Consider the following 12,337-nt stretch of genomic DNA (forward strand, 5'->3'; position numbering starts at 1 on the left):
CTTAGAGGTTGAATAAAAGAAATGTAAGCTATTCAACAGATTTATTGTTTTGTTAAAAAATACAGAATTAGGCAATCAGCTGTAGCCAAACTAGTTCATTTAGTTTGGTCAGATGGAAAATGGAACCCTGTCTGTGTCAGTCTAAAAGAGCATCTAGTTTCTTTCTCATTGTTTGAATTTGTGGTTTGAAATGTTTTTTAACAATGAGCTAAGTGTCGTGTTCTGTTCTGATTAGTAAGTAGAGTGGATTTCCTAGTTAATAGCCATTTACTACTCAATTTGAATCGTACACTAGGTGAAATAAATGTTTAAATAGTTGAATCTAAAATACAGTATGTACAATAGTACTGTATGTATTTTAATATTGTTTTACTATCAAAGGACTTCCAACAAGTCAAGTAAAATGTTCAACAAATCAAGTAAAGATCATTTCAATAGAAATAATGGTATTTAAATTGATCTTGAAGTGATTTTGTCCAATAAAATATAAAAACGGAGTAGCTGTTTAAATATGAGGAAAGTTGAATCTAAAATATGTACAGTAGTTTTTTGTTTTGTTAAAAAGTACAGCCAAACTAGTTTGTTTAGTTTGGTCAGATGGTTAATGTAACCCTGCCTTTGTCTGTCTAAAATAGTACCTAGTTTCTTTCTTATTGTTTGAATTAGTGGTTTGGAATGTTTTTGTTTTTTCAACAATGAGCTAAGTATCATTTTCTTTTCTGATTAGTAATTAGAGTGCTGTCCAATAGAAACAGACTAACTGTTCAAATATGACGAAAGTTTAATCTAAAATATGTACAGTAGTATGTATTTTTATATTGTTTTACTGTCAAAGGACTGCCAATAAATCAGGTTAAATGTTTATTTTCAATAGAAATAATGTTTTTAAAATTTCTCTTGAAATGATTTTGTACAATTAACTATAGAATTATTTACACATTAACACATTATTTTTGCATTGAGATACTGTTAAATTTACTCTCTTTTGATTTGGACGTCAAAATTAATTGTTGGTATTAGAGGGGATGTTGCAATTAGATACAAAAAGGACCAAATGCCAAATGGTATTCAAATCTGATTGTATTTAATGGTAATAAATAAAGTAAAATGTGAATCATTTCAATAGATAGCGTTTTTTAAATTACTCTTGAAATTATATATAGAATAGATTAGATTTACACATGATAAAATAAAGTTCCATTATAATAGTTGGAATTATTATACATTAGTGAAATACAATCTCAGAAACTGTAAGAAATGTAAGGAGGTGGTAACTTCCTCAACACATTATTTTAAATATTCAGTCCAATCTGACAAGACTTGAAAATCTCAAATCTAAAACATTTCCTGTGCACGTTAGCAGCGCTTTTGAGAAGATATCTGTTCAAAGTGTTGGCTTTCTTTATCTCGCCCGGCTCTGAACATTTCCAGACCCCAGAGTGCTGTCTCGCTCTCTGAGGGGAAGGCAGGTCTGTGATTCGTGGCCTTGAGCTAGAAGATAGCGGTACTCTAAAAAGGACTTCATGATCAATCTCAGCCGTTTGTCATGATGATGTCATAATGATGACAAACGAGAATGATGAGGAAGAAAGCCAACAAAAGGCCGTGCCTAAATGTGAAGTTGCTTTTCCAGTAAGGAGTCAAAGCATTATTTGCCACAACAGCAAACTTTGAAGAACCTCAGAATGGGCTTCATAAGGGAAGAAGAAAGATAAGGGGTGCTATGATTTATGTGTATGGTTTGATGAGCTGCATTCAGTGCATTTTAGCATTTTCTCTACCATTTGTCATTGAGCTATATTGAGTCATTCATCTATTTTTCTCTGATGTTTTAGTCGTTATTATTAGATTATATTCAAAGTTATTGTTGTTGTTTTTTTGCATAGTACATGTACAGAACCAATGAAATACAGCAACTAACTAGCAGTGCAATTAGTAATTTAGCACATAAATAAATGATAATAAAGTGTAAATGAGGTAAAAAATTATAGTATAGTGTGGTCACAATAAGGCATGTTATAGTAGAAAATGTTCAGAATCGTAAAAAAAATCCAATGCAATGTTTATAGAAAAAATATACAAGCAATATAAATTTTGTTATGTATGTATGTAGAGAGAGATGTAAATAAATAATTTAAATAATATATACACACATTTTATAGTATTTATATTTTTAAATAAATAATTAAATATTTAATAACTTTTTTAATTGTATATATACATACAGACACACAAAAATTTTTGTGTGTGTGTGTATATATATATATATATTTATAAATATATAAGTGTATATATATATATTTATAAATATATAAGTGTGTATATATATATAATATGTATAAAGAGTACCGGGGATAAGAGATGACTTTACTTTTGCAGTTTTATTTGGACTTTAAGTAATTCTATTTTTTTCTTTCTGAATTGTAGCTGAAGGGGTGGAAGCAGTATTGCTGGTTTGTTGCCCATTCGTGTGGTTTTAGTTATGAAATGCAAACACTATATCCACAGCCATGGGCTTTCACACAGCTGCAGGGGGCCGTGGAGAGTGTCAGCTCAAGGACCTGACTCCACTCTGGCTTGTGCTCCGTGTGTTTGATGAGCAAGTAGCCAGGAGTACAAGTACTCTCTCCACAGCTTTTTCCCATCTGATTTCACAAGACAGTCTGGCACTCTCTCTGTGTGTCTGAGTGAGAGAGACGGGAAAAGGAAAGAGAAGAGCTTTTGTTGGCTGGATGGGTCACAGTTTGCAGACTGCAGCGTGTGCGGAATCTATTATCATGGCTTAGTCCAGTTTGATGTGAATTTTTTCCTGTTGCTATTTTAATATTGACATTTTTCGATTGAATTTGTTACATTTATGTTTATGCATGTCACAGACAATGCATTCAGCATTAGGGCCCGATACTGAGCTCCTGTACTCGTACTCGTACTCGTTAAAATGCCCCGATACCAAACGCCAATACCACACAGCATGTGATAAGTGCCATATTCAGACAAAGAAACACCGACAACAGAACAACAGACAGCAGAATGGAGTTATACGAGATTAAGGATGTCTACAAAGTATATGTATGCAATGAATATAATGTTAAACATTCCGTATTAACGCCTGTATAGCTGATGTGCGCGAGCTGATAAGCAAATCACGCTGAGTGGATTGAGCTCGCGACGGCACAGATGTGCGTGCTTGTCGAGTGAATATACCTTTCTCACAGACATCACTGGCAAGTTTGTAGTTCGTTCGGATATGTAAAAAACAAGTAAGTAAAACAATGCACAAGTTACTTTACGGTAGGGAGGGAGAGAGAGATAGAGAGCGAGCACACTTCTGTTGTGTGATCTTTGATGTTCACTCACTTAGCATGCATCATTTGGATTAAAACTAAATCGTAAAAATAAGACCATTTGTAGGGGCATTCACTATAAATATAATTTATTTTCAACCGTAGGCATACACTACTTTCTGGTGAAAGTGAATCTAGCAGCCTGTGTGAAATGCGCTAGGCTGTACGACTTGTCCCTCTCATTCTGCACCATTACAAATACGTGCACATGTTGCGCGCGTTTTGCTTGCTTGAGTGTTTCTGCATTATATGAGTGGCTTTGGAATATAAATCGCAGCACGTTTCAGATGAAAAAAACGCGACTTCTATTTCTGAAAATATCACAATTAGGATATTTATAATGAGTGGTTCCCTGCATTATTACAACTTTGCACCAGTCTTCTGCTGTCCAATCCTTATACTTTCTGCAGAATTTCAGTCTGTCCTTGACATTTTTCTTGGAGAGAAGTGGCTTCTTTGCTGCCCTTCTTGACACCAGGCCGTTGTACAAAAGTCTTGGCCTCACTGTGCGTGCAGATGCTCTCACACCAACCTGCTGCCATTCCTGAGCAAGCTCTGCACTGCTGGTGACACGATTCCAGCTGATTCCTCAGGAGGAGACAGTCCTGGCGCTTGCTAGACACTCTGGGACGTCCTGAAGACTTCTCCACTGCAGGCGAACCTCTCTCCTTGAAGTTCTTGATGATCCGGTAAATGGTTCTTTCAGGTGCAATATTCTTTGTAGCAATTTCCTTGCATGTGAGGCCATTTTGATGCAAAGCGTCACGTATTTCTTTAAAGGTAACCATTGCTAACAAGAACACAATGATTGGAAGCACTTCTTCACTCCTTTTATATCAATCAGTCTGCTCTTATAATCTAATTAGTATGATTTCACCTGACTAGTACTCATTCATACTTTCACATGTGCTGCTCACGTATTTCTTTAAAGGTAACCATTGCTAACAAGAACACAATGATTGGAAGCACTTCTTCACTCCTTTTATATCAATCAGTCTGCTCTTATAATCTAATTAGTATGATTTCACCTGACTAGTACTCATTCATACTTTCACATGTGCTGCTGATATGATTAGTCAATTAATGTTAGCTGGTCATTTTGTGTCAGGATCAAAAAACAGTGAAATTAGTTTTTTTGTGAAAAGTAAATTTTTTGGCCAATGAAGCTTTTAGCAATTATTTAAAATGCATCTGATCACTATACGCAATAATCTAGAAACAATGTGAATGAACACCACAACAGCTTAAGCAGCAAACTTTGCAAAACACAAAATTTATGTCACTGCCAAAACTTTTGGCCATGACTGTACTGCTGTTTTTCCCCAGCAGGTTTATGCAAGGTTATAGTACACCTATCGAAGGGACTCACAGCCTCACTGCCTCATTCTCATTTGTGTCATATTCAATCTGCCCTTACTGAGGTCCATTATTGTGTAAGGATGTGACTTGAAGGACGTTTTTCTGACTGATGTGCCGTTCAGGAGTGCAGTAGATTGATAGTGTTTGTGTCATGCTCAGTTTGTCGTGCCAGTTCCACATTACAGGCCTCTTTCATGTTCCTGTTGCCGCCTCCTCAGTGCTCTGCCTCTGTTGTGGTCTGCAGGCTGCGTGACACCCAACTTCTGAAGCCTAAATTGGGTATGTCTGTATGTACTTTTTCTTAAAAAAGCAAGACACATGTATGCAGGCCTGAAAGTGTGTCTTATATACTTGCGTGTCAATGTGTCAATATGGTGGGCAGTAGGGGTGTCCTCCCTACCGTGTCTCATGCTCCATATGGAAATACCCTCGGCCCTTCAGTTCAATTTCTCTCTGTGTTTCAGAGGCCCTGAGGAAAACAAACACCCTCCACCCCCTCACTGACAGAAAAAATCCCCACTTGTCAGATGAGGGGATTTTTTGATTGTCTAATCAGCTCCATATCCCAATCCAGAGACCTGGAGCAGTGCAGCTTGGTCCATTAAAATGCTGGATGAAAGACTGAGTCGCATCCTCCTTCCGTTTAATCAATGGCATCTTATCTCGCTTTTTTCATTTTTTCACCACCATAGTCTTTTATATGTGCCTGTTGTAAAGGTGCTCAGAACTCTTCTGTGTGGCGATTATTTTAATAAAATAATTTTTATTATAGCTTATTATATTTTAAGGTTTGTTAACATGTTAACTTAATTCACATATATTTTAGCATATTTAATCTGTTTTTATATTACTGTTTTTAGACAGAAATCATAAGATTAATAATGAATATTTTATTATTTCACAATACGTGATTTTAGAAACGTATTAAAAGTGCTACAGAAGTGTATTTGAATTGAATTAAAACATTTCTCTTCAAGTCTAGGACACTAGTTCTCAACCAGAGGGCTAGGGCCCACTAGGGGGCTTTAGCAAATTTCCAAGGGGTTTTGTTTAAAATGTTTAAAAAAATCAAATGTGAAATGTAATGAAATCTTTTTTGTCCCTCAATGAATATAATTAACTTACAGTGGGTATAGAAAAGAATCACTCCCCTTTAAAATAATCAGATTTGTTGCTTTGCAGCCTAAAATGAAGATGGACAGTTTTTGTTTTATCCAGCTGTATTTACTCAGTGCATCCAGTTAAAAGATATAACACCAACATGTCAGAATTTGTTTTTTTTTATTAAAAAATAATAATAAAAAAATCACTGAGTTGGAAAAAGGATCACCCTCCTCCTAAAAATGACTTGTAATCTCAATCAGTTGCAGCTAATCACTTTCTCAATGGCACACAAAGCCATTTGACTTTCAGTTGTGATCAGCTGTGGTCATTTTGATTAGCTCAGCATGAAAAGAGCTTTCCTGGAGCATTTCAGTCCTTGGTAGTGCAACTGAAGCAAACAATCAACTATATGGGCACCCATCAAAGATCTAAAAGGATAAGTTGTGGACAGGCACAGTCAGGAGATGGATACAATTTTTTTTTCAAAGGTTTATCAATGCCTAGTAGCACAGTGAAGTCTGTTATTAAGAAGTGGAAGGTATTTGGTAGAACACAGACCCTCCCTGGATCAGGACATCGCTCCAAACTGAATGAATGAGCCGGAGGAAACTGGTCAGAGAGGCGACCTAGAGGCCTACAGCAACTCTGAAGCAGATGCAGGAATTTATGACAATGAGTGGTCATTGTGTGCATGTGACAACAATATCACAAATTCTCCACAAATGTGGCTTGTATGGGAGGGCCACATGCAGTCACGACTGAGCTTTGACAAAACACACCTTGAAGATTCTGAGGCAACATGATTGAAAATGTAATTATTTGGCCTCAACACCAAACGATAAATCCAATACAGCTCACCATCCAAATAACAGCACTCCTACAGTAAAGCATGGAGGTGGCAATATCCTGTTATGGGGGGTTTCTCTGAAACAGGGACTGGAGCACTTGTCAGGATAGAAGGAAAAATGGATGGGGCAAAATACCGTAAAATTCTTGAGGAAAATCTGCTGCCCTCTGCCAGAAAGTTGTCAGTGGGAAGAAGGTTTACCTTCCAACATGACAATGACCGAAAGCACACAGCAAAACTGACCAGAAGGAGAAAGAGGTGAATGTCAGAGCCCAGACTCAAACCCCAGTGAAAATCTGTGGAATGACTTGAAGACTGCAGTCCACAAACGGTAATCATCAAATTTAACTGAACTTGATCAGTTCTGCAAAGAAGAGCGGGCAAATATTGCAAAGTCTAGATGTGCAAAGTTAGTAGAGACAGAGACGTATCCCAACAGACTAAAGGCTGTAATTAAAGCAAAAGGTGGTTCAACAAAATACTGACACAAGGGGGTGATCCTTTTTCCAACTCAGTGATTGTTTTTTTTTCCCTGACATGTTGGTGTTATATCTCTCACTTGGATGTTATAAGTTGCACTGAATAAATAAAGCTGGATAAAACAACTGTGTCCGTCTTTATTTCAGGCTGCAAAGCAACAAAATATGTGACCCTGGACCACAAAACAAGTCTTAAGTCGCTGGGGTATATTTGTAGCAATAGCCAAAAATACTGCTATAAATCTATAAAACTATAGATTTTTATTTTATGCCAAAACTCATTAGGACATTAAGTAAAGATCATGTTCCATGAAGATATTTTGTAAATTTCCTACTGTAAATATATCAAAACTTAATTTTTGATTAGTAATATGCATTGCTAAGAACTTCATTTGGACATCTTTAAAGGTGATTTTCTCAATATTTAGATTTTTTTTGCACCCTCAGATTCCAGATTTTCAAATAGTTGTATCTCAAATATTGTCCTATCCTAACAAACCATACATCAATGGAAAGATTATTTATTCAGCTTTCAGATGATGTATACATCTAAATTTCGAAAAAATGTACCCTTATGACTGGTTTTGTGGTCCAGGGTCACATATAATTATTCTAAAGGGATGTGATTATTTTCCATACCCACTGTATATTGACAGTTTCTTAGTTTCCCAGTTTCTGTTGGTAATATAGTTAATTTTATATATATATATACTGTATATATTAGTAGTTATAGTTCAGTTAACATAGTTTGTTGGGGGCCTTCAGAACTGCTGGTTTAGAAGGATTACTGATCTCAAGTAAACCAGTTTAAGATGCTTTAACATCATGAAAACTGTATGGTAGTGTGAGCCTGACAAGTGCACCGTAATTCTCCTTCAGCACTGATGTTTCCATGACCACGTCCATCTGTGAACCATTTGTGCCTGGTATATCGCGTGCAGTGTCTTTAGAGCGGAAAGAGCTAAGATCATCCTTACCACATTCAGAGTAATTCGTTCTCTCGCACTCTCTATAACGAATCAAATGTTGCCACCGCTACTCTAATATGTGATAACCAGAACTAATCTTTCACATACCCTGCACCCAGCCATTGCACAAATAGCGATTTCTGTTACCTAATTAAGCAGTTAATTAGTTTGGGTGTCATGAGTCCTACACCCTGAGATAAGCTAGTGATTTTAAGGATGGAAGTCGTATTTTGATTGAGTGCTGCTGCTGTGTTGGTCATTACGACTAGCAGCTTGACAAGCGGTGGATTTGAATTGCTTGAGCAGCTTGAGGAAACCGAGAAGAGATTGAAGGCAGGTAAGTCGGGGGGGGGGGATGTCAATACCTTGCAGGGCAGGTCCACAGTTTCATCAACCTGGCGAGCAGGGTAGATGGTTCATAATGTTCCTTCCCACTGAGTGAACCCCTATTAAGCACCAGGGTAGAGTATGTTAAAGTTGTCTCGTTTATCCTTCTCTTCTTCACTTTCAAGACTTCGAACCGATTCCTTGATGACATGCTGGTTGCTGTCACCTCATGGGAAGCGCAAATAAACATTCTGACTAGGATAGGAAGGTCAGATGCATTATAAATGAATTAAAGGTCATAGTTTAATTTACAAATTGGCTTGAAAGTTCCCTCACTGAATTTTGGCCCACAGTGCTGATGTTTTTCAGAGTGATAAGGGGTGTCACGAAAACATGCTTTGGCCAAAAAGCCACAGGGATCTGCGGATATATTGCAAACCTCTTGAACGTTGTTTGCAAACCTTTTGACCACAACCATGAATCAGGGTTGTTGTTGCTTTATCCCCCGTCTGTGTGGTCAACACATCTTGCGAATGACTTTCCTCTAGACCTGGTCATATCAGGTCACATCCTCCTCCAGACTTGGACATCCCAATCCAAAACCTTCTGACATAGTGTGTCTAGCATGTGGGATTTCTGGTATGCAAGAGGTGTCCTGTTCTCTGCTTGTGCTATTTTCTGTCAGGCCCCAGAGAAAAGGAACAAACTGAAAATGAATGGCAGGGCTCTTTCTTCGTCTTGCGGTAAAAACAGATGAGAGCAAAAGAGAAACAAGGCCAGAGCAGTCCATGGTGGTGTGGTCGGCCTGGGCTGGCTGGCTGCCTGTCGGGGTCTAAGGACTCTATTCCCCGCTGGTCTCTGGCTCAGAAGCTCAGTCATATTCAGCAGCTAAACCACAATTGCTCCGGGCCAGACTTGACTCACATCAGTGATCCACATTCAACCTCTGGGGAATAAATTGTCTCTGTGCTTATGCTAGTGTGCCATGGATTTAACTCAAAGTGTGTACATACTGTATTAACACAAAACATTCATTATTATGAATTCAACATAGAGTATATTCTATCTATGCACATTTGATTCAAACCAAAAAAGTATTTGTATTTTAAGAGTAAATAAATGTGCTTTGTTTGCTTACTTAGTCAAGGTGTACATCATATTCAGTTTTAAGCAAATAAAATCAATGCTTGAAGAAGGGAAGTACACTTTTGTTTGTTTCAGAAATCACCTCTCGTTTAAGCCCAGACTTTAAAAAAAGTTACTGACCAATTAGCAACTGTTGTCGTTCACCATTTTCTTTTTTTTAAAATGTAAATCTATAGACAGTCTTTGTGTTTGGATAGTTTTAAAGGAAAGTTTACAAAAAAATATCCAATAATACTGCCATAATGTTGCAGAGTCAGTTATAAGTTATTTGAGTTAGCAACAGTAACTGAGGCGGACCTTAGTGGAACATCAATTAAATATGGTTTCTAACATTCATTAATTTTATTTTAATGTAATTTATTCCTGTGATGCAAAGCTGAATTTTCAGCAGCCATTACTCCAGTCTTCAGTGTCACATGATCCTTCAGAAATCATTCTAATATGTAATTTGGTCCTCAAGTAACATTTCTTATTTTTATCAATGTTGAAAACAGTTGTGCTGCCTAATATTTTTGTGGATATATGTTTTTCAGTATTCTTTGAAAAATAGAAAGTTCAAAAGAGCAGCATTTATTTAACATCGACATATTTGGTAGCATTTTAAAAGTCTTTACTGTCAGTTTTGGTCAATTAAAAAAAAAAAAAAAATTTAATCTTACTGACCCCAAACTTTTGAATGGTACTGTACAATATTTCTAAGTGGCTTTCACTATGGGGGGGGGAAGAAAGAAATTTTTCCTTCCAGAACCCTATTTTTAAGCAGTATTGGATATAGATAAATATAGGAAAAAACATTATTGTTTGAGATTAAACCCCAATAAAGGTGGCAAATCTGTCATACTACAGCTTAATTCACAACAATGTAAGCGACTGCATTCTTGCAATGCTTAAATCATTGTTAAGCGTGCCTCCAGGCCCTTGCCTCCTCCTTGACTGGTGTGAACACAAATACACTGGTGTTAAGAGAGTCAGCCGCAACACGTCTGGCACGATGGGATCACTTCCTTCTGCAGACTGGGCACCCATTGTCAGCCCGACCCCAGATAATTAACCTCTGCCACTGGGGTTCAACAAGAAAACAATCCCACAGAGCTCTGTGTGTATGCTAGCGTGACTGTGTGTGTGCCCCGTCTACAGGTGCCTGTGAGGGTGTTAAGCGTCATCCTTCTCGCCATCTGCAGGCATGGGACAGGGTAATGGAGAGGGCTAGGAACACATGCCCAGTGCTTCGGATGGCGTAGCAGGTGGCTGAAAGTGGGTAGCGCAAGGCTGGGTCTTTGACTGAGGTGACTAGGTTAATTAAGGGGTGAGTCTTCAGGGTCTGGGGGGCCCCGGGGCAGGCGTTTGGGGGGGGGCTGATTGAGTGCAGAAAGAGGCCACGCCACTCACCCGCTCCGCTTCCTGTGGGGTATCTGTGCCTCTCTTCATGAGCGGACCTCTGGATTCATAAACTCACACAAACGCATGCACACGTGTAGCACATATGTTCTTTGGGTCCTGAAGGAAATGTCTTTTAACTGAGTGTGTTGTTTCTCTAGAGCTCTCAGCTGTGAAAATGCAGCTGTGCAAATCCACATCGAACCGAAAAAAACAACAGGCCGTGTTGATCCAAAACAAGCATCGAGTTGAGTGCGTCTGATTAGTAAAGAGTCTGATTGTGAAATGAGTCAGTATGTCAGGTACAGAAGATCTGTAAGCTATTATTATGGAAGAGTCTGGGTCTCAGGTTGGGTCACAGGGAGGCAGTGAAGTTTGGCAGGTGTCATAGAACAGAAACTCATGTGACCTTTTGTGTGTCCTTTCAGAAGATGAAGAGGAGGAAGAAGAGGTCACAGAACAGAAAGCTGGCCCAGAAAATGACCTGCAGGAGGAGGAAGAAAGCAAGGACACAAAGGAAGGTAAGAATGGGTGTGAGTGTGTTTGCTTAGCTAAATCTTATGAAACCTCCCTTGTCCTCAAAGACAGAAATGATACTTACATAAGCAAAATGTTTTTTTTTATATTTTTTATATATATATATTTATTCATTTTCAAACATTACAAACATAACAAAATCGAACAAGAAAAAAAAAACTAAAAATAATTTATGACTCACCACTCCATTAAATCAATTTGAGAATGAAATGAAATATTGACATAATCGTACCAACAATATGCCTTACACATTTGTACTCCAACATCTCACATATTTAAACCTCATTAAACAAACCCTCTAATAAGAATAGAGGATATATCTAAGCCCATATATATTAAAAATGGGTCCCATCTTCTATGAAATATAGCACTCTTACTATAAGAAGCACAGGTTAAGTAATCTAGCGGTACGTATTCCAGTATAACCCTGTGCCATAGTGCCCTAGAAGGGGCTTTATCCATTAACCAGTTCAAAAGAATACATTTTCTTGCACAAAATGTTAGGAACTTGCAAAGTGTCTTTTTATGTTTGTCTACAATAATGTCATCATATATTCCAAGCAACATATGTTTTGGACCACAGCCAATATTAATAGATAAAATAACATTAAGTTATTTTTCAACCATAGCCCAAAACTTCTGAATCTCCCTAAAAAACCAGAAACAGTGAATAAGAACTCCTTCCTCTGTTTTAGCAAAATGGTTTTTAATAATAATAACAACAGCATTATTTATTTATTAATTAATTCATTCATTTATTAACATTTCATATAATATATGAAAAGTATGTTTAAATATTATAACTTTTGCAATATAAATAATCAAAATTTTTTTTGTAGACCAAGGATT

The 12,337-nt window shown here is 37.3% G+C and overlaps 1 protein-coding gene across 1 annotated transcript in view; it reads left to right on the forward strand.

The window, feature by feature from the left end:
- The window catches only part of LOC107591649 (cytoplasmic dynein 1 intermediate chain 1-like), an 85,121-nt gene that overhangs the window by 35,372 nt on the left and 37,412 nt on the right, over window positions 1–12,337 (forward strand). Inside the window, exon 12 of the mRNA XM_016280868.1 lies at window positions 11,380–11,472. Coding sequence (XP_016136354.1) covers window positions 11,380–11,472 — 93 coding nt within the window. The remainder of the gene's footprint in view (window positions 1–11,379; window positions 11,473–12,337) is intronic.

Source organism: Sinocyclocheilus grahami, unplaced genomic scaffold (assembly GCF_001515645.1).
Source record: "Sinocyclocheilus grahami isolate Dianchi unplaced genomic scaffold, SAMN03320097.WGS_v1.1 scaffold144.1, whole genome shotgun sequence".
Lineage (NCBI taxonomy): Eukaryota > Metazoa > Chordata > Actinopteri > Cypriniformes > Cyprinidae > Sinocyclocheilus > Sinocyclocheilus grahami.